This window comes from Dermochelys coriacea, chromosome 5, assembly GCF_009764565.3.
Source record: "Dermochelys coriacea isolate rDerCor1 chromosome 5, rDerCor1.pri.v4, whole genome shotgun sequence".
NCBI lineage: Eukaryota > Metazoa > Chordata > Testudines > Dermochelyidae > Dermochelys > Dermochelys coriacea.
In genome coordinates, this window is record NC_050072.1 from 102,586,577 (window position 1) to 102,610,191 (window position 23,615).

Sequence of the window (23,615 nt, forward strand, 5' to 3'; positions counted from 1 at the left end):
GTGTTGAACTGTTAAATTTGCTGTGCTACTTGAAATATGTCCAAAGTGGTAAATTCATGACATGCTTTTATAAAACTCCATTTTAATACTTTCTTGGAAATAAAGTGCTGCTTTAATCTTAATGAATATGTCTAAAACTAATGATGTGTAGTGTAATTTAATGTTGTTCCACTAGGTCGAATGGCTCTCCTCCCCACCAGCATTAATTAAAAAAAAATGGCACTTTCCAGCATCTTTAATTTATGATCACTGCAAACTATGTCCTTTTATTATCTGAAAAGGGTCTCCCTTTTATAAAGCTTTCTTGCTTGCTGCCTGGCATCCATTTCCTACAGCCTGCAGTGCTCTGGCACAATTTCCACAGTTACCCTCAATTGGTGAGAGAGAGGTAAGTATCACCTACTTTGCAAGGAGATCTCTATCTTCAGTTTGTAATGTGATAGCCATGTTCTGTATAGATGAAGATAAAATGCTGAACTGCAGAGATTAATTAAATGTATCCTTTAAATAGGGTTAGTAAGTCCTTCAAGCACTTGAAAAAGGCATTTTTCTTCTTGACCTTCTATTATCAATCAATTAATAGCCTTTAGCATTTTCCCCTGAAGAGAGGAATAGTTCAACATATTTTTATCAGTTTGAGGGATTAGAAGATGAGCATGATCCAAAAAAGTCTAAGTGTTAGATGCATTTGCTTTAAGTGAAAACTGGCTGCCATAAAATTCTTTAAAAGTTAATATTGCAATACATGGAAAAATAATTACCAGCAAATTGTCACTATTTCTTTTTCTCTTCATTATTCCTACGTGTTGGGAAAGGACCTGGGTATCATGGTGAACAGCTCAGTGAAAATTTCTTAAACTTCACCACATTAAGCAGACGACGTTAGAATATTTAAAGAATGGGATAGAAAATTTATGATGAAAATATTATAATGCCATTAATTTATATAACAGCACACCTTACCTGGAATAAGTTCAGTCTGTTCAACCTATTTAAATATACAGAATATATCAAAATAGGATCAGGCACAGAGAGCAGCAAAGAAAGTGATCAGCAAATGTCCAAAGAGCCACTCCCACCTCCTTTACATCTAGGGTGGAGCTAACAAGCCTGGCCTGGCAGAAAGAATTGGTCTGAATCAATCGGTGTCTCACTGCAGTTCCAACAACCTGGTCACAGGGACAGTTAACAGAGAAACCCTGCCAACAAGTTGCAGTTATACAAAATCATTAGCGATATATAGTGACGGTAAATCAATGTTTTTTGTTCACCCTCTCATGTAATGCAAGAACAAGGGACAGTCCATGCAGCTAAAAGAGAACAGATTTAAAACTAATAAAAGGAAATAAATTATGCATTGTGTTTTTAAAAAAAAAAATAAACACTCCCCCAAAAAACAAACAGACAAACAAAAAGCCACCAAGAAATCCCCAGCCTGTGGAATTCATTGCCACAAAATATCAGTGAGGCCAAGAACTTAGTGGGATGCAAGAAAATGAAGATGGTATGGATAATGAAAACATTCACAGTTACATTAGATAGGATTGTTTTTTAAAAAAAAAATAAAATGTATAAGAGATATATAAACTCTTTCTGAAGCATCTGATACTGGCCACTTTTGGAAATGGGATACTGGACTAGATGGACCACTTGTCTGATCCAATATGGTATTCCTGTGTCCTACTTGAGACATGGGTTACTATAGCCCTTCCAGAGAAGGTGCATTGGGAGGCATCCATTGATAACTGTTCAAACCATTTTTTGAAAAATTGTGTTTCCCGCCTAAGTGTACTGTCTGGCCCCATTTCTGAGTCTCACTTGTCAGAAAGCAGGGCAGTAGTCCAAAAAAATCAAAGATTTAGCAGATTAGTATTTACCTTTCAGTAAATTGAAGATGTATCTAGAGGTCTGGCTAAGCTGATGCATGTCAATACTCTGTGGTATCAGTTCTCTGGTGTCCCTATGGGTTTCTGTAGTTTTAAGCTTGTGTTTTAAACTAAAAGTTAAGCATCTGGGGCCTGATCCTGCAGCATCAAACTCAGTAGGACTTTTTCCATTGACTTCACTGAGCATAGGATCAAGCCCTTAACCCTCATGGCTGCAAACAACACTGTTCAGATGCCTTACTGAGTAAATCAAAACAATAGTTTGGGGAGATGTCATTGCACACATAGCAGAAGTCATACTGACTCCAAAGAGAGTAAGATTTGGCTTTAACAGTTTCATAGCTGATTGCCTCAGCAGAAACATTCCAGATATTTTGGAACTGAGAGATTTAGAAAAATCATAGCTATGATCTGGACTCATCAGTATGAGGATAAGCACCAGGCATCTCTGAACATCTCAGAACTGGTCTACACTAGGAAATTAGGTCAATATAATTATGCCATTCCTGCGTGTGAAAATACCACACTCCTTGGTGATGCAGTTAAATTGATCTAAGCCCCGCATTAGACAACACTAGGTTGATGGGCGAATTCTTCCATCGACCTAGCAATCCTCTCTTGGGGAGGTGGATTACCTACCCGTCAATGTAGGCAGCATCTTCACTCAAGTGCTACAGTGCTGCAGCAGCACTGTTGCAGCATTTTAAGTGTAGACAAGCCCTAAGTCTCTCTATGCATCAGTCAGCTGCTAGTCTGTGTGGATGTGCGATAGTCAATCTAATCCTCCTTTATAAGGGCAGGAGGTAGGGAAGCCACTAGACTTGTCAAGTTGCTTTGCATCTGTAACGGCACTGAAATTCCCTCACAATCACCACGTCCAATTAGAGATAGAGTTGTACAAAATGTGGATTTTTGTAGTGTCAGATTGCTACTTGAAAGAACAAAATCTCCCAGTGTTATTTTCTGAACAAATAACTCTCCTGTAGGAATCATAAACTTCTCCTCTGGACCTGAACAAATATCTGTTGCCGTTAATGGAACTCTTTTTTGCCAGAACAATAACTCCTCTTTATTTACTGTTCAATCTGTATGAAAAACCTGACTGACCTAATTCTGTTCAATTTTCTGTACTCTTGAGGACACTAACTGAGTCTCCTGCAATTATGCAGTATTACAGCCTTTTTGTTGTTTCAGGAAGTTTCAAATCTTGTATCTCTTTATCAGACTACGTATTGCATCCTATTGATGTTGAGACAAAATAGTATGTAGAGGAGCAGTGCTTAAAATACAGATATTAAGCACAAAAAATCAATGGTAAACTCACCTCCGAGTATGATCATTTCTGTATCTGGGATATTCTAATGTACTCCAGCCCTTTCAGAGATGTTGACCCAAATATATCCATGTGCAATATGATTCCTAATTTTCCTTTGCAGCACCCAGCTTTTCCACTATCACTGTTCTAACTGGTAACTTCTTTAAGGAATGTTCGTGCAGTAGTGCTTTGCACAGAGTGATTTTGCCAGGGTCACTTTAATTTCACATGCCCTCAGTCAGCATTTGTATGATTCTAGTCCATTTCATATAGAAGCAGGTATTTTGGGGACAGCATTGTTCTTGTATATCCCAATAGCCCCAGTAGTCTAACAGATTACTTGTTTTCAGGCCTTCCAAACTGAGACATCTGCCCTCCTGTTGTAATGGACAGACTACCAGGGTTGGTTCAATATACCACAGAAATGAAAGTGCAAGATTAATGGTCAGTGAACTCTGTGGATTGTGGAAATTTACTGTAACGAAAGGTAAATTTAACACCAGTCCAGTGTTCAAGGCCCTCAAAATATCTCACTACTTTCCTATGTAATGTTAAAGTTCAGTGATTGTCTGCCACTCTAATTTAACACAGGATAAATCAGAGGGACTAGTTAAGATCTCTTAAAGGGATTTTTTTAAAAAGAAATCTTCCCTGGTGACATATTTATGAATGGCAGTTTTATAGCATGGTAATGCAGAATATTATATTAATTATAATATATATTATTATATTACATTAATAGATTATTCATCCTGTAAATGCACTCTTCAACAGAGAATTAATTTATATCACCACTGTAGCTAATTCCTTATGCAATACTTTTTTCATTGTTTCCATTTTTAAATAACGTAGACATATACATAGCGTTGCATAGTACTACTACAATGAAAGATTGCCCAGGCAACTATTAGGTGACCCAAAAAAAAAAAAGGTGGGAGGAGGTTTACTCTGTTTTTTTTTTTTTGTATTAGCAAAATATTGCAATGTTTAGATTATATACACATCAGCAGAATATTTTTTCCTTAAAAACCTTTCATCAAAAAAAATTTTTTTGTTTGTTTTGCTTTGCTTAAATTTCATGGAAACTGGGGCCTGCAGAAAATTGACCTGTCAATATGTCCAATCCTGCTCCCATTAAAGTCTTTGGTAAAACTTGCACTGACTTTAGTGGCACCAGAATTGGAGCTAGTGTTTTGCCTTTTTACATCAGTGTGCCTGTAAAGTATTATATGTGGGGCTGGTTGCACCACCTGCTATGCAGCTTGCGGTCCAAAATATTTAATGACTGGATTACTTAGAATTCATTCAGAAATTCTTACTGGTTATTGAGTATAATCCACTTTTATCTAGTTCCTCTGTTTGCCAGAGGCTGGGAGTGGATGACAGGGGATGAATCACTTGATGATTGTCTGTCCTGTCCATGCCCTCTGAAGCACCTGGCATTGGCCACTGTCGGAAGACAGGATACTGGGCTAGATGGATCATTGGTTTGACTCAGGATGGCTGTTCTTATGTATTATTTTGGAGCGGGGTGATGTGGAATAGGAAGGGTGGTGTATATGGCTTTAAAAAGCATAAGTTACAGTTGCCATTTTAGGTATAAGCAGTTCTCTGGTTGGTATGACGTAGCCAATATCCTTAACGTTTTGCTTTGTTAACAAATTCATTTACCATGTTGCCAACTAGTCTATTAATGCTATTATCAATTTCTTACCTGTGTTATATTGTGATGGAGAGAAGATGAGTGATAGTGTAGGTTTGGCTGGTTTCAGAGTAGCAGCCGTGTTAGTCTGTATTCGCAAAAAGAAAAGGAGTACTTGTGGCACCTTAGAGACTAACAAATTTATTAGAGCATAAGCTTTCGTGAGCTACAGCTCACTTCATCGGCATGAAGTGAGCTGTAGCTCACGAAAGCTTATGCTCTAATAAATTTGTTAGTCTCTAAGGTGCCACAAGTACTCCTTTTCTTTTTGTAGGTTTGGCTGTGAGTCTGTTTATCCTTTTCAGGAGGGAGTAGGATCAGCCTTTTAATTTATGTAATCAGACTTCCCTTATAAATCTCCAGAAGTGTGTATGTCACGTGTAGCATGGGTAGACTAGATAAATTCTCATCTCCATGGCTTTGTAAAAAATGGGGACAGAAATTCTCTCCTCTGGCTCCTATTGGTGATTCACTTGCATTGCAATGCAGATCATGGCCCAAAATGTTTAACTGGACCACTTAGAATTCATTCAGAAATTTTCACTGGTTATTGGTTATAATCCATTTTTATCTTGTTGTAAGAATTCCATGGTTGAAATTGCACTGAAGTTAGACAGCACTGTATTGCAAAAGTGCCTAAAAGCCAAAAGGAATATTAAACCACACATACATAGTGTCATTAAAAGTAGCATTTTGGGGTTCATGTTTGTCTGTCATTGACTGCCTGATCAAATATGCTGAGTTACAAGTAAAACAAAACAAAACACCAATTTACAAAGATTATATAACTATCAGCACTACAAGCTCACTTTGGAATTTGAAAGTGAAGCTGTGTTCTTTCTAGCTTGTGCACCATGGTTGGTCTTAAAAGACTTTGCAACTGGAAATTAATTTCGTGGGGAATGAGTGAGCCGGAATAGAATCCAGCTTGCACTCTAATAGCTCTGCAATACCAACAGTTTGTTTAAAGAATAAAGAAAGTGAAAACTTAAATTTTGCCAGTAGAATAAGTAGGTAGGATTTTGACCACCAACAAGAAACAGTTCTGCTAAATAAGAATGTTGGATTCTTACACAATTCTGACTGCAATCACACTTTAAAGAGATCTAAAATAATACCCAATCATTTTATAACATTTTTTATTTGTGCTTAACAAACTGGCCTGCAGACACACAATGCTTGAAAGCATAAGTAGAATAAATGTGCTGAGTTGCTGTTCCCATACAACTAATAGCTAAAATTAGGAGGAGGAGGGAAGAAAGTCTTCATTGTTTGGTATCAAGGGTATTCCTGCTGAGTAAATGTAAGTCTGATTTTCTCTCCATTTTAGAAGTGCATGTTAATTCAGAATAGATGGGTATTAGAAATTGACTGGGTGTATGCGATTTATTGCTGATGTTACCATATAATATTGATAACTACTGACAGATCTCTCCTGATATCTTTCCCACATCCTTTATCATCTTAGACTTCAGGCTCGAATTGCTCACAGAATCCAGGAACTGGAGAATTTACCTGGCTCTCTGCCTCCTGATCTGCGAACCAAAGCTACAGTCGAGCTGAAGGCACTTAGATTACTGAATTTTCAGCGCCAGGTAATACCTTTTGCTGCAGGGACATTTTTGCAGTGATCACAATCGAAAGTGATCTTTCTTCAGCACAGGATGTGTTGGCAATAGACATGAAAGTACTGAGTTTAAAGAGGAATGTCAATATTTGAGCAAACTTAACTGAAAAACGCTATTCATAGAAACATACATGATCAGTATCTTTTGCTTCCTTTATTACTGAAGATGCGTGTGTTCTCGCTCTCTCTCTTCCCCCCCCCCCTTCCCTCCCCACCTCCTATTTAATCCTGCAGTGTAGTCCTTAAAATCCAAATTTATGATCTAGTCTTTCAGGGAGATCATGGGGATGGCACAAACTGAGATCAAAAAGTAGGACAGGATAGGCTGAGAGTCCACAACCCCTTGTTCAAATACAATTACAAATCACAAGAGATGTCTCTTTTCTGATCATCTCAAAACCTAGTGGGTCAAATTTTTCTAAGAACCAGTTGCATGTTCTCAGTGATACATGTGTATGATTGTTGAATGTTCCTCACAGTGACCCCTATTTTCAAAAGGCCTGTGGTAATGTGCAGGTTGTACAGCGAGGCCCTACAAGAGCACGTCCAAGTTATAAGTTTGCTCAGATCTTGGGTGCAGGCACAGCATAAGAATTTTGCAAAGGGGCTTTGCTGTGCTGGCCTCCCTAGACCCTTGCTATTTGGCTCTCTCAGCTGGCCTGAGAGCAGCAGGGGTGTCATTTGGCTGCTCTTGACCCTGCCCCTATTGGCCAGGCAAAAATGGTTCCTGGGAGAAATCTTTGGGACTAGCACAGTTTAGTAGTACGTGTACAATGCTAGGTGTATCCTCCTCCCCACTGCTCTAGTGATTCCTTTATGGTAGAGCCGTAATCTGAGGCCAGTTCTCAGAAGCAGCATGGTATTCATGCTGCGCATTTAGAACTGGGTGGCCATGCCCCTCTCAGGCTTAGTAATTCCCTGCTGCTTCTGCCATCCCCCTATCTGATGTTGAAAATGAATGTCCCATGGATGTGTGTGGGGTCAACCACGTACAACACCTGATTTAAAACAGCACACAGGTCATCTTGTTCTACCATACTTTGTTAAAATGGATTTTCATCTTGGTTGTTGGCCCCTTCCGTGCCATCAGGACAATAATTTTCAACACCAGCTTGTGAGGGAGGAAGGATTGTGATACCTGCCATGTTTGACCACTAATGTCGGACACACCACATGTGGAGCTGCTTATATATGTGGCGTTCATACCTCTGCAAAGAAAGAGGAAGATCCAACAAAGAATGAAGAGCTTTTTCGGATGATGATCACCTTCTTGCTGCAACTGAGGATTTCAGGATCCAAATTTTCAGTATCTCAATGGAAAGTGAAAGGGAGATTGAAGAGCCCATGAAAAGTTAACTTTCTACCTTCGTATGCTGTATTGATGACTAAAATTGTTCTTCTGTGTGTGCAGAATGATGGGTTTTTTAAGTTTTGTCTCTTCTTGCTGGTAGCTAAGACAAGAGGTGGTGGCCTGCATGCGCCGTGACACAACACTGGAGACAGCACTGAACTCCAAAGCTTATAAGCGCAGCAAGCGCCAGACTCTGAGGGAAGCTCGCATGACAGAAAAGCTTGAGAAACAGCAGAAAATAGAACAGGAGAGAAAACGTAGACAGAAACACCAGGTATTTTAACCTCCGCTATTCCAGAATTAATGTATTCCTGATACAAAGAAATGCCATTGAGTTACGTGTTAGACCTTGCTTTGCTTGGCCAGCTATCACCATTTTATATTTAGGGATCCCAGATTACAAAAAGATGACCTACCATAGGCCATACAGTAGGCAAGCAGAAGAGTCCAGAATTTGGGTGTTCGTAGTTTCAAATCCTGTGTTCTGTCAGTTAGACTACGATGTCTCAGTTGATTTATTATTTTCTTTCTCTAGGAATATCTGAACAGCATATTGCAGCATGCTAAAGATTTTAAAGAATACCACCGGTCTGTGGCTGGGAAAATTCAGAAACTTTCTAAAGCTGTGGCAACTTGGCATGCCAATACTGAGCGTGAGCAGAAGAAGGAAACTGAGCGAATTGAGAAAGAAAGAATGAGAAGACTGATGGTAAGGGGTCTTTTGGTAAAATGCCAACTCTGGCATGCTCTATAGTAACAATTCTAATGATGTGAGAGTGGGGTGGTGGTAATGTGGTGGATTAAGATGTAGCAAGTTTTTTATACTATTGGAAAGAGTTAGGAAAAACAAATTTGTGGGCTTCTGAGGATTAAGAAGGCCACCGTGTAAGTTACTTTGTAACTGGGCATTGCTGATCAAACTTTGCTCTAAATACTGAATGTTGCACTCTTCAGATTTGACTGCCAAACAGCCTGTTTGCTAAGATCAAATTCAGTATCTATTTAATACCTGATATATACTCTCAAGGACACATATACTTCCTTTGCATGATAAGGGCTCTCTGATCAATTAGATTTTAACTAATATGAATCTAAACATACATGGGAGATTAGTTGTATGTGCTTTATAGTGGTGGTAGTGACATTATTTGTTTGACTTTGTTTACTTTGTGCCATATTTACTTTTGTTTGTGGTTTCAAATAATATTTGTAACTATACTGCCACCCATGTGTATATTTGTCATTACTAGTAATCTGCTCCTGATAGTATAACTGCTGTTTTGTACCCTCCATTAAATCACCTAATCTTTCTAATTTCATATTTCAAAAGTTTTTTACAACAGTGCAGGTATATTGCAAAGTTCATTAGTATATTCACCACATGAAGACCATGTATTTTTTTCTAACGTTTTCCTTATAGTTCCAATAACTACTTATGCCTATATTTTTTTTTGCAATACTCATTAGGAACTTAGTTTGATTATGATTTATGTGTCAAAGAATACATTTGTTGTGTAAATTATTTTTGTAGAAAAGTTAAAGGGAAAAAGGTTATTTCAGTGAGTAGCAGTAACTATCTCTCCTCTCTTCGCATTGTTTCTTCTGGCCCAGTCTGGCTTTTTAAAATATATGTATTTAAGCAATGATGATAAATACAGTATTTTCTGGGAATTAGTGACTGTCTAAGAGCGACACTAATTCCAGCTGTCCATTAATCCTCAGGGTTATGGTCCAAAGAAAGCTAGCAGCAAGAGTATCTTTCTTCTTCTCTCTCTCCTCCCCACCACCTCACATGGGAAAGTGTGATGGGACGGCTTCCCATGTGACGGTGTCTCTTCAGAGTGCTGTCGAACTGATCGGCAGGCATATCTAGATTAGGAAAATAGCTTGTGTTTTTATAACATCTTAATTAACATATTTTAACTAAGAGAATTTTACACAGCACTTTGCACCTAAAGTAGACAAGGCAAGTTGTGTTTAGAAATGTGTTAGCTGGTCATGGTTATCACCTTAGAGTAGGCTAATATTTTCTTTTTAATATTAGTAGAAATCTGGTAACTTTGTGATCTAATTCTGTTTAACAGTAGGATTCACTGAGATCTACCAACAGTAAATCTAATGTCTGGGAAACTAGTTATTCTCAATTTTTTCAAGCATATGAGTGACACACTTTCCGTAAGGCACAACAATAGTGAAAGAACAAGTAAATGTCTAATTTGGGTGCAGATGTGGCGCAAAGCCTAAGTGCTTGTCCAAAATCTGTCACTACCAACTATATGGGCCAACTAGATTGGTTTTAAATCACTAAATGAAAAATACAAGTACATGCAAAATATAATGAAGGATTTGCAGAGGAAAAGAACAAATCTTTTGGCCCTGAGGCCTTTCTAAAGGTTATATACCAGTCTACATTATAGAGATCCTTTAGACTAGCAGTAAGTAGAGACAATTGCCAGTAGTCTAGCTGCTCAAACTGTTGCCATGTTAATTATCAGAAATAAAACATGTAGGTTTAAAAAGGTACTCTTGCTGTTTTAAAAATATTTTTACATCCTGAGGTGAATGAGCTGATGTCAGTCCAGAGTTTGTATGTTAGGAGCACGTAGGTCCAAAATCATTGCTAATAAAAGTGAGGAGCAGCATGCTATCTTGATGTACCTTCAGACATGCCCAGAACACTAATATCCACTGCTTGCCCCTGAGGCCATCTACCTGTGGGCTGTGAGTTGTCATCTTTGTTTGTTTTCAAAGACAAATCACTTGAGGATTATCTTCAGTCAGATTTGCTGTCAGAGGCACTTCAGGTATTACTACCCCAGTGCTTACCAAATTCACAGTTGAATTCTTGTGAGGACACAACTGCATGTTGAGCACACTTGGGCTGTGTGTGCACTACAGAGTTTGTGCTGGCATAGCTATACTGGCAAAGCTCCCTAGCATAGACCGAAGGAGTTCTGCTGGGGTAGGAAGACTGCCTTCCCAAATGACGTTAGCTAGGCCAAGAGAGGCCCTCTTCTGTCAGCCTAGCTGTGTCCATACTGGGGTTTTTGTCAGCATAGCTATGTTGCTGGGGGTATGGTTTTTTTTCATATCTCTGACCCATAACTATGTATATAAGTTTGTGTCAGTCAAGCCTATTCTATTTAGTTATTTCATTCCTCTCTTGAAATGTAGCCCAATTCATTGGCATGTTTGTTGCAATTTTTATTTATTTTTCACCCTATATACCAAGAAGTTTATCTTTTGAAAAGTAAATCTGTTTATAGGTCTCTTCTCCTCTCAAAGATCATGTCTAGAATAGGAAAATGGTCATGTTTGAAAACATGCTAGCAGGAAATCCTCCTCCTAATTCATAATACCCAAAGATTATTATTTATGTTGGGTGAGATTTCCAAAGGCACAGATCAGAATTAGACATCCTGCTCTCATTACCTTTCGGTAGGAGTTCTGTACCTAACTGCAGTTTGAGCCTTTGAAAATCTTTGCAGTCTTCTATAAGACTGTGAGTTTCCCAAGGCCTTTACCCATTCAATGTATCAAAATGTATACATTTCTTCCCTTCCTGACCCATTTCTTTTGTAGAAGGTCATCAAAAATGCACCTCAAAAATGGGAGTCGAAGACATTTCAAATACACTTCTATAGTTCCAGTGCTAATGGTAGTGGTTCTTCTCTGTAAGTGTCTATACCATGATTGTTGTTTTTCTGTATTGGTAGGCTGAAGATGAAGAAGGCTACCGTAAGCTGATTGACCAGAAGAAAGACAGACGTCTGGCATACTTGCTGCAGCAGACAGATGAGTATGTGGCCAACCTGACTAATCTGGTGTGGGAGCATAAGCAAGCACAAGCCGCCAAAGAAAAGAAAAAGAGGAGGAGAAGAAAGAAGGCAAGTAGAAAATTGAGCTACAACTAATACCTTTCCCTCCCCTTAATGTAACTGTTGGTGGGTAAGGCCAGAAGATGATCTCGTCTGATCTCCTGCATAACACAGTCCATAGAACTTCCCCAAAGTAATTCCTTTTGAAATAGAGCATGTTTTAGAAAAACATTCAGTCTTGATTTAAAAATTGTCAGTGATGGAGAATCCACCACAATCCTTGGTAAATTGCTCCAATGGTTAATACTCTCGTGGTTAAAAATATATATCTTATTTTCAGTCTGAATGTATCTAGCTTGGGCTTCTAACCATTAGATCATTTATACCTTTCTCTGCAAGATTAAAAAGCCCACTATTAAATATTTGTTCCCCATATAGGTACTTATAAACTGGAATCAAGTCACCCCTGAACCTTCTCTGTTAAGCTAAACTCTGCATTGGTCTTATGCATACGAGCGTGCTTAACATTTTATAAACTATGAAATTGCTAATATTAAATGAGTATAAATTTCTGTTCCAAAAGTCTGGCATAAGAAATCATGTGGTTTATGCTATACAAATACTGAATTAGCTCTTTAAGTGTCAGTTTAATAATCAACATGAATAATTCCATAGATTGGAAGGGAGAAAAGATTAGAAAATTTCACTGGGTTATAAACTTGGTTTATTGATAAACATTCAACAAGCAAGCATTAGCCAATCTACTATCAATTAGCAATGAAGTGTATGTCTCTTAAATTCTGTAGATTGGGAAGGGGAGAGAAGGGCTATCTTATGCCAACAGAAATTGGTCCAATAAAAGATATTACCTTACCCACCATGTCTCTTGTAGTAACATAGGATTTGTCATAGTGTCAGGTGTCCTGGCTTTAGCAGTGGATAATGTGCATCAGAGAGAGACTGAAAACCTGGAGGCACAAAAAGTGATTATTCCTTGTCGACACCTGCAGTCAGCCAGTTTGCCCTCTGAACAGTTATCTTGAACCTTCCAATTCTGAACTCAGCTCAGTCCTATATATAGTTGACAGGGGCAGTGGACAGAGCCAGAGAGAGATCATTTTGTTTATGCCCATTTTGTGCAAATAGAGAGCCTGGAAATAGTGTTATTTTCTATCTGCATTTTTACCATTTAGTATAAGCCTTTTTAAAATTAATTTTGGATGCTATGAAACATTTCTTTGTTAGTCAGTGAGAGTATGGATGGGAGTTAAGCAATATTATTTACTTAATAAAATAATTCTGTAAGAGAAGTCATTAAATAATAGTTTGGTATTTTCATGACACCGCAATTCCTTTCCTATCTCGAAGGATGGGCAAGATGACCTTCTAGGTCATGTCTATCTGTAATTCTCATGGGATGAGTCTGCTTAATATGAGAGAGAAGAAATAATGGCTCAGAACTTTTTTTTTGCTTGTTCTGCATAAACAAAGAGTGCACCTGCTAATTTTCCTGGCAGTTTAGCCTTACAGAATTTGAAATGCTTGCTTAGGTTTCTCCACATAGAGTAAGAGCATGTTAAGTACAGTAACAAATACCAACATATAATAACTGGACCATGTTAAGGATGACAGACCTCAAAAGTACCCTTTCCTCTCCTCCATCCCCCTCCAAAAAAAGTCAGCTGTGTCTCTTTAAGAATATGTTGTAATACAGAAAGGGCCAACAGTCCTCCAAAATGAGGAGGCAATATCTTTTAAAAAAAAAAAAAAAAATCTCATTTCAGGGTACTGGGCCTACAGTCATGGCAAGAGCAGCATTTGATTTTAACACCCCTAATTCTCCCCACAAATATCACACAGCATCAGTGTGCTTGGCTTATAAACTGGTATAACATAATGTTCCCTAGAATTTCTGTTGACACTCTTTTGTCATTTGTGTCTGTGAATGAACCTATTCCAGTATTTTCTTAGTGCAAGTCTGTGCTCAGATGAGAGCATCTTCTGGTGATGTCAGTGCATGCATAAGTCTCTAATGCTGAAAAATCGTGTCCAGACAGACCATAAATATCTGATGCAATGTGTTCTGCCCAACTCAAAACATAAAGGAAAATTAACAGTAAAATTTTGTGCTTTACCCTGATCATTTTCAGCCTCATAATGCTAGTGAACTCTGCCATCAAGCCATTTTGTTCATCTATCAAGAGAGAGATGAGTACTAATAAATATGGCTGTGTTTGTGCTTTGATTTATAACTGTGATTTCATTTGTTACTTAAGTTTGACCCACAACCACCCAGCAAGTTGTCACTGTGCTACTCATCCATATACTTTGGATACCTCTGTTCTTGTATTACCTAATCAATTGAAAATATAGTTTAATCAATTAAAAACATAATTAAGTGTTCCATTCTTACATAGGAGCAAGACAAGAGTCCTTTAGGCTTGCTCCCAAGGGTGAACACTGATGAAGTGGATGGTGCTGAAGTACTTCTCCTTTTTAGCCTCACTATTTATAATTAGGAAATGAAGCCTATTTACCCAAAGGGCCAGACTGGTTATGAAGAATCCATTTTGTGCTCTTGGGGAAATAGGGTTTGGGATTTTTCTTCTGGCTATAATTCTGCACTTGTCTGGAATAGTTCCTTTTGAACTGCTCTGGTCTGTTGAACAAGCGTAAAACTGGGCCACTCGCTCTCAGTGGAGTTGCTTCTGATAGGAGCCCAAGATTTTTTCAAGTTCTATAGATAGTTCGTACTGTACAAGTGGTAGGGAAACAGACGGGTGACGTTCATGATGTAGTCCTTTGTTTAGGACTATAGCTGACTTTCTCAAATACTCCAAGTACATATGTGATGTAGGCAGAATATGTCTTCAGTATTAAATACATGAGTGTCAGTGTTTTGCTCTCCCATATGTTTGCATGTACACAGCTTTCCATTTGTATTGTGAAGACACTAGCATGTAGAGTAGAGAAAGAATAACCAGGAGCATGGCTAAGATGAGGCATTACTTTATGAAATAGTAAATGGGACATCTGCTCTGTAAGCACATTGATGTCTGAGATCAGCTGAGAAGCACCTCTTCATAAACAGGCCATATCACTGGCTGTCAAGGATAGACATTGTTTCCAAGTCCTTCTCCTAGTCCCACTTCACCCACTGAAGTTCTCAGCCATAGATATGAAGAAAAAATATTTCAGTTCTATACAGCTGTCATCGCCCCTCAAGTAATTCTCTATTTGTCTGTGGCATAACTGAATAACCGATGTGGAATACCCTCTTTTAGGTCCATTGTTGTTTCTGTCCCTGTCTGGAGAGTTTTCTAGTTATGTAGGCTGTAATTTATTGATCCTGAATGTGTACATCTTTGCCATCTGATAATAGTTTGGCAGGTGTTAAATTATAATTACTGCTGCTGATTGGCTACAAGTTGTGCACACAGATAGTCTATGCTAAAAAATCCTGTTTGTTATCTTTTCCAGCTTAGGAAGGGAGGAATGAGTGACTTTTTTTAAAAAAAATGAAACCCTTGAGTTCCTAGGTCATCTGTTTGAAGATTAGCATATCCTGTTTGGGAATATGCCCCTTTGGATCTATCCTCAAGGCATGAACTTCAGAGGAGTGTACAGCAGTGGATGTGGTCAAATCTACATTTTCAAAGGCTTTGCTCTATCCCTAATTCTTTTACATAACGTTCATACCCCTGGGACACAGGTTTCCAAACATCCCTGGCAATGCTTAACCAGTTCTAAAACCTTTTAGATGTTTCTGAAGTACACTGTTCCTTAATAGAGGAAGAACTAAAATTGAGGGTGACAAAACGCTATATCCAAGGTTAGCAGTATTAGTTACAGGTATGATGGGTATATCACTGTTACAATGACAATCTTTATACTGTCTTTCCTTTACCTAATTTATTTGAGAAAGATCTGACATATGAATGAACAAATTGCCGATTACTGCCTTTTTCAGGATAGTTTTCAGAAAAAAATTAATATTCTAAACTAGCTGGATCTAGGGTGTAGATTACTTTATACAAAATCAGTGTTAATCAGCTGGTCTGTTTAAGCAACAACCGTCAGCGCTGACACAATTTGTTATCCTACTCACAAATCAGTGTGACAAAATGAAACTTAGAGACACAGACGCTTTACTTTGGTTGCAGCCATTCCTCACCCTCCCTCAAATATTTTAGCATACTACTTAATAAATATATGTAGGCTTGGCAGAATTCAATTTTAAAAAAAAATAATTTTAACATAACGTCAGTGTATTTGTAATAATTTTTTATCAGTTTAAGTATTCACAGTTGCACAAAATTATGGGTTTTAACCACTTTTTTCCTATTTTTATTCTTTTAATTTTTCCCAGTTTCAGGAAATTATGGGGGTAAGAGAGTCAGAGAAAAATTATTTAATGACAGTAGATGTTGAGATTCAAAAACTTAAAGCTTTATAGCTGTTAAAATACAAATTATCAATATCATATGTTGAAATATACAAAGTAGATAGCCTTATCTAAGTAGATCTACTTATCAAACTTCTAATAAGTTCTCAAGGAGCTTTCTTACTTTGCCTACCTGTAAATTTCAGTTATCGTCAGTGGAAATATTTTTTCATCAGTTTCTGTGCATAGGGTGAAATTGACATTTACCGACATTTACCAATAAAAATCTAATCCTTCCAAGCCTAAATATATGCAAGAGTCTTAGAGAATTGCCCCAATAGTTCATCTATATGAGTTTGCATTGCTACTCTAGGGTATTTTATGTAGACATCAACTGATAAACATGAATCTGAAGACATTCAGATACCTGGCTGGCAGTTACAGTAGGAAAAAACAAAACCCTGAAATAGTATAGAAAGATGGAGATCCAAGGGGAAAAAATTGTTTGCAGCCTCCAGAAAATAAATCACCACAAAAATAGTTTGTCAGAAAGAGGCACCCCCACCCCTCCGTACTTCTGCCGTATTGAGAAGTATAAAGCAATGGTATTATTTTTCTCTGTGAAAAGAAGGGAGAAGAAGCTGAAGTCTAAGAAATGCATGTAGGTATGCAGAAAATGTGATTCCTACCAGTGGGTGCATATATATCTCCTTTGTCTACTGTCAACACACTGACTAGCTGGATTTAGGGATTAGATTTTCCAGACTTAACGTACCTCAAACTAAAGTCAATGGAGTTACCTTGGCTTTACACTGGTGTGAGAGCAGAATTTGCCCCACATGGTATTACCTAGGTATGTCTACCATTATTTCTTTCTTAGAAGTTTCTACTCCTTTGAAACACCAGAATCTGCTGAACAAACAGGCTTGATTTGAGGATGCGATGGGTAATCATAGTGTTCAGAAGGATAGATAAATCTTGAATGTCTTTATAATTATAGAAAGAAAAGTTAGCTTTTCTTGTTTTAGCCCACATTGCCATCTAAACAAACGCATTACTTAAAATATGGTGCTAGCCTATAAAGAGTGACTGTCAAAATAGCCCATTTTTACTAAAAAGACCTTCTTCCTGTGCATTTTAGGTCAAATCTGCTTTCTGTAGTGACAAAGGTAAAATTATACTCCTGTTAGCAGTGCACAGCCAATATTGCAACAGGAGGGGGAGCTGGATTCTGTTTCTTCTTGCACATCATGAATAGAATTGTTAGCCAAGTTCTAAGTGCAGGGGAAAATCATGCCTTTCACTTACCCTCATGCTGCCCTGTTGCCTTTAGTGGGCATAACCTAAGGCATGATTTGACTTTCAGAATGCTTATTACTGGTGGTGATGCATGGGAAGAATAGATTCCAGTTTTGACTTGGGAGTCAGTTTTTCTATCTGCTAGCCCTATAGTCTTTTTTTTGTAAACTGAGTGACTCCGATGTGGAATTATTGAGACGTAATTAACAGAAACCCCACAATACCATTTCTAGTCACTTTTCAGACTGAAATAGCTCTTGCTAAGATCCCAGTATGGAAGCCAAAGCTGTTTTAGGAACAACAAACAGCAAAACATACGAAAATTATTTTATAGTTCATGCTTGGTTATACTCATCTTAGTTTGAATGTAACATTTTTGTCTGTGTTTTCATTTCAGAAGGCAGAAGAGAATGCAGAGGGAATGGGATCTGATCTTGGTCCTGATGGAGAGGTAAAAATTTTAAAAGCCTTTTTCTCAAAGGAGTAGATACTACTAAATAAATCACATTATTTATTGCTGGTTATTAAATATCAAAGAGCCAGATCACAGAACCTTTACTTGCCCAAATAATCACATTGACTTCAAGGGACTAAGTACAATGGAACTACTTGCATTGGTAAGGGTCGCAGGATCGGGCTCATGTGTATTTGCAGATATAGTTTATGAATACACATTGACACAATTTATAATATTTCACAGTATAAGTAAAGTGTGTTTGGAAGTCATACTGTAGAATTATGATGAATATGTCATCTCGGGTTATCTTTATAGAATATGATCTGGTCATTTTAAATGAACGTCAAAATGTAAAATTAGCATTTATTTGAGAATTTAACTTTATTATAAAGTAATTTGATTTCCTGTATTTTTCCCAAAGTTTACTATGGCTCCTACTGGCAGTAATAAATTAATCTGTATTCTAGACTTGTGGTCCACTCCATTCAGGTACCTGGAGCAGGGATTTGGGATGAGATAGGATGCACTGTCACTATAACTTTCTTCTTAAATTATGCCCTTAAGTGCCTAAAAAGATCCATTTTTATAACCAGGAGAAAATATATCCAGATTAACTATCCTCCTGTACAAGCCATTTTTTAAAAAGATCTGAAGCCTAGTCTCTGGAGCATTGTATATATCTCTGAGTATTCTGAAAATCCCTTTCAGCTTGTGCACATCTATGTGTAAAAGTGGATTTCTTGAGAACCAAGTCTTTGTGTAATACACAGTTTATATGTCAAGTATGGTTGTAAGCACAGCACATTATATTATCGCATCAGTAGGAAATAAGTTTACATCGGACAAGCACATCCGTTCCCTTCCTAGTATGGGATCAAATGTGCTGTGTCCTGATGGCTCCTTTGTCTGTCAGAAATAATTGCAAATGCAAACTTCTCCCATCATGTTCTTTGAACACTAACCTCTTCAGAGAAGCTAGTAAATATTTCTGGCTCCATAGTCCCCTCATTCAGTTAGACTTAATATTGGGATGTGCCTTTGCTTGATACTTGTGGAGATATTGTAACCTACTGTTGGCCCAGGTGCTGACCAAGACATTTTTTTGCTGTGGTTTTCAGTTTCTTTGTTTTTCTTTTGAAGCTTTAACTTTGCAAACTCTTGTTTGCTGTCATTGTCTCTGTGGGAAAGAAAGTCCAGATATCTTACACTGTGACATTGGCTTTCACTTTTAGCCCATTGATGAGAGCAGTCAGATGAGTGACCTTCCAGTCAAAGTGACTCACACTGAAACAGGCAAAGTTCTTCTTGGACCAGAAGCTCCAAAAGCAAGTCAGCTGGATGCTTGGTTAGAAATGAATCCTGGGTAAGTAACTAAACAAACTAACAGGATTTTTAATAACTACTTTCACTTCTGTTGATACTTATAACAAGAGAACCATTGTTTCATTACCCTCTCTTATTTAATTTAATTTATTCAGCTCTTTATAAAATGATTTGGAAACGTATTGTATCTGAGTGGTGTTTTTTTTCTAAACGCCTATTCTTTTGTCTTCCTGGACCAGCTATGAAGTTGCTCCTAGGTCTGACAGTGAGGAGGAGAGTGACTCTGAATATGAGGAGGAGGTATGTGCACTTACTTATTTCATGTCTAAGAGCATATGAGGGGGAAACTTTGTTTTTTCTCTCTAGTGAGCAGAGGGGAAAAAAAAATCTCATAAAGGAAAGGAACTACTTGTGAAAACAATTGGAAGGACTGTTAGGCCAACAAGAAAAACTAGCCCTTAGTGGAACACAGGAGGAGAGAGGAGTATGTGTTCCATTTCTGGTTATTTATAATCATGATTCAGAACAAACAAGGAGATTCCTTTTGATAACAATATTCTGTGACAGGAGATATGGTGACTCTGTTCTGAATAAACTGATACCTTGTATCTGTCAAATCTGTTTTATCTCCATATGCGTAGATTTGTAATTCTATTGAGAGACATACTTTCTTAATCCTTGTATTAAAAGGAATCCTTGTGTTAAAAGTTAGAACAGAAGAGACAGATTTGCTGTTTCTGGTAATCAAGTGTTTGATACAATAATAAGCAACACTGTATTAAAACATTTGGTAGAAGACATACACAGATCTTGGTTTTTGAAGCTACATGTAAGCTTTTGACAACTTAGCCCACTTTTTTTTTTTCTTGGTAATCTTTCAATGAAATTGGTTGGCTGTGACCTTTCAGGCAACAGACTGTAAAAGGGGGTTGATTAAAGCAATGACATGTCTGTATATGTTGATTTGTCTACCTTGTATCACCAGATCTTGGGTGTGCTATAGGGATAAGGAGGCCAATGCGACTTCAGTTACTGCAAATGGGATGATGGGAGCAGAGATAAATTCACCTTAGAGTAGTCTTATTTATTTATGTTTTAAATTAAATACTTAAAAATAAGCCACTTGTGTTTATGGGAGCAATTCTAAATATTTTCTGTTCAGTCTGTGGGCTGAAGCAGTGGTGATAATGTTAGTTGTTCGAATATTGTATTTATCCTCTTAATCTAGAATCAGATGCAAAGATTATGCTTAGTTGATATTTCTTCACATGTTGCAAATAGAATTGCATTGTGCACGTTTTAAAATAATGTACGTTTTTACAATTGATTTAACAATGCACACTAAGGTGTGGCTCCTGCAAAGGCTTGCACGCCTACTTAGTTTTATGTGTTATGAGTAGTCCCACTGAAGTCACAATATGTCCAATTAAGCATGTGTGTAAGTCTTTGCTGATTGAGGCCTAATGACCTAACTCTGTGGGGTGCTGAAAGTGATAACTCCTGTTGACCTTAGTAGGGTGGTAAGGGCTGTCAGCTCCTCCAAATACTGGGCCCTGAGTGTAGTGTAGTGTAGATATAGATGTAGAATTAGATAAGATCTTCTACTCTCTGTGTACAGTTCTGGTACAGTCTTGTGGCAAGCAGAAAGAAAGGGAGAAATCATTCTACAAGTATTTTCTCTGCAGGAGGCAGAGGGGTATTTGCTTTAATTGATAAGAATTTAAGTTGTTACAAAATAGCATTACTTCAAAGGGAACCAAGATTCTTGGAGAAACCACAATAAGATCTGAAATCCTTTCAGTCCATTTATCAGCATCTGCAATATTAATTGGAAAGAAGGTAAATAACAAATAAGGAACAAAAAGTTTAATCTCTTTAAAGATAATTTTAATAAATCAAAACACTAAAACAGCTCAGACCTAGTGGATCTTGTCAGTTTGATTGGCTTTTTTGTATGAATAGAGTGTATGTTATGAATCTTTAGTACGTTTTGAAGAAGTGTGTATATATATATATGATCTTCTCAATGAACGGGAAAAGAAGAGCTGTTTCAAATATGATGGAATTAAAATGGGAAAATTCGTTTTCTAAGTGTTTTGCAGTTTGACCTTGGTTCACTTACATCACAGCAAGAAGGTTGCAGTTGACAGAAGAGAAGAGATGCCAATAACTCTTTCTTGTTAGGATTTCTTTTGTTGTAAAGTGATGTCCAGTGGAAATTGTTGATAAAAACCTGAGTGAGGTCTGGCTGATGTTATGACCAAGAAAAATGTTACTATTCTATTTTTCTGTCCCCGCTCCTGTTTTTCTGTCATCTCCTCTGTAGGATGATGATGATGAATCAAGTAGACTAGAAGCAGATGAGAAAATACTTCTGGATCCTAACAGTGAAGAGGTTTCTGAGAAGGATGCTAAGCAGATCATTGAGTGAGTGTACACTAGAATGCCTTCGTGGGGGAAGGAGGTGGATTTCTTACACCGTCTTTAACTTTAGCTGCGTTACCTACTTTTATTAAGAGCACTTGAATAAGAAGTGATGGTTCAGAGAACTGAACAAATTGATATAGTGTGAATAACATCATAACTCTGCTTTACCTATCTTCTAGGACAGCCAAACAAGATGTGGATGATGAATACAGTATGCAATATAGTGCTAGAGGGTCTCAGTCCTACTATACAGTCGCTCATGCAATTGCTGAGAGGGTGGAGAAACAGTCTGCTCTTCTTATTAATGGATCACTAAAACATTATCAGGTAAGAATCCCAGTTGGAGTTTCCTTCTCAAGCTGTAAAAACCAGCTTATGGCCAGCTATAATTCTGCAGTTTAAACCCTTGCTTTATACATGACTTTTGCACTGTTGCATAATTATGGCCAGGTATTTGTATAATATGCTTTTAGTGAGTAAAGCATGTTATAATATAATATTTAAAAGTTTATGCTACGTTAGGAAGGTATGTAGGAATGAATGCTGCTTTCATCTCTGAGTGGATCAGATTTGTGCTGCACTGAATCGCAAGATCTCCATTTGGGTAGAAAATGTCTGGAAAAGAAGGTTGTATTCTGCCTTCCCAATGGAAAAGTCACCCGTGTCAATTGTATAATAATATCAGCTCTAAGTATACCTGTAATTGTCATCTTCATTGGAGAACAGTAGTGATCCAGTTTGGGTTTTTGCTTATTGTTTCAGTGACATACTTTTTATAAAATGCCACCCTAATATTTCAGTGTACTAACCAGTTGAATCCAGAAACCTCTTTATTCTGGATGCTGTTGGTTTGGCTATGGAGAGAATTGGGCTCTGAGGATAGGACTGAAGGGTGGGTACCCTTGCGTGGCCTGTGGCCACTGAAAAGTCATTTGTGGCTTGCTTGCTTGCTTGATTGATTTTGAGGCACTGAGCATCTGTAGTTCCCTAGCAGATTACTGAGAACTGCAGGTGCACAGCATTGTTTTCGTTCTGACCACTTGGCTCTTTCTCAGTTTCCTTGCCTGAAAAATGGAGAATAATACTTTCTTATCTAAACAACAAGAATAATGTGAAGATACTTTTTTTTTTTTTAAGTGTTCATAGAACACTAGAAGGAAGGGCAACCTTAATTCTTACACATCCTAACTTTTCAGTGATTGACTTTGCAACCCAAAAATTCTTTTTTTGTAGTTTTTTTTTTTTAAATGCAAACTAAAAACCCAGAAATACTAGCATGTCAGGTTAGGGCCTAGATCCGTAGCACAGGCCTCTACTGCTTGAGTTAATGGTGTCACTGGCAGCTGTAGCAGGTAGGGTGTTGTTCTCTATGTGGACCAGCACAAGTGGGGGATGAGGCACACTTTGCCAGTGAGGTTCACAGGGATTTGCTGACAATAGAGGAATGGTGAGACTCAGGAATCCTGGGTTCAAGCCCAGGTTCTTGAGGGGAGTGTATCTTAGTGGATATAGAGCCCTCTGCCCCAGTCCTTTTCCCTCCTCTTTTTCTCCATCTGCTCCTCTCCGTCTCTCTCCCTGAACCACTCTGCTCCTATTTCCCTCCTCCCCTCCCTCTCCTTACCTCTCTGCATTCCAGTCAAGCTACTTCCTCTTTCTCCATGCTGCCTGTGGGCCAGCATGGAAGATTCATAACACAGCAGTGAGTCTTCCTTTCTTCGTTCTGCTGTCACAGCAGCCACCTGCCGCTGGGCAAAGAAATTACAAAGTCCTGCTCAGTCTCCTGTCCCTGCGGAAGGAGAGCAAGAGGCCCTGTGGGTTGGTATTGCAAAATGAGCCCTCCTCACACACATGTCGCAGCAGCAGATCCTGTTCTGCGGGGCGGGGCCTGGCTCCCCACCATAGGCTCTGACTCTGGGGGTGCTCCAGCTCTGAAGCAACCATGGAAAAACATTAGTGGGTGCTTAGCACCCACTGGCAGCCAGCTCCCTCCCTGCACCTCCCACGAGCACTTCCCACCGCTGATGGC

The 23,615-nt window shown here is 38.2% G+C and overlaps 1 protein-coding gene across 8 annotated transcripts in view; it reads left to right on the forward strand.

Moving 5' to 3' along the window:
• The window catches only part of SMARCA2 (SWI/SNF related, matrix associated, actin dependent regulator of chromatin, subfamily a, member 2), a 176,673-nt gene that overhangs the window by 49,010 nt on the left and 104,048 nt on the right, over positions 1-23,615 (forward strand). For 7 of the 8 annotated variants that reach the window (XM_038401726.2, XM_038401720.2, XM_038401725.2 and 4 more), the window contains 9 exons: positions 6,372-6,498; positions 7,982-8,155; positions 8,417-8,590; positions 11,598-11,768; positions 17,780-17,833; positions 19,072-19,202; positions 19,402-19,462; positions 21,489-21,589; positions 21,769-21,916. In XM_038401726.2, the coding sequence (XP_038257654.1) occupies positions 6,372-6,498; positions 7,982-8,155; positions 8,417-8,590; positions 11,598-11,768; positions 17,780-17,833; positions 19,072-19,202; positions 19,402-19,462; positions 21,489-21,589; positions 21,769-21,916 (1,141 nt within the window). Of the gene's footprint in view, positions 1-1,511; positions 4,958-5,177; positions 8,591-11,597; positions 11,769-17,779; positions 17,834-19,071; positions 19,203-19,401; positions 19,463-21,488; positions 21,590-21,768; positions 21,917-23,615 lie in introns of those variants that run through there. The other variant, XM_043515053.1, reaches the window with a different exon arrangement.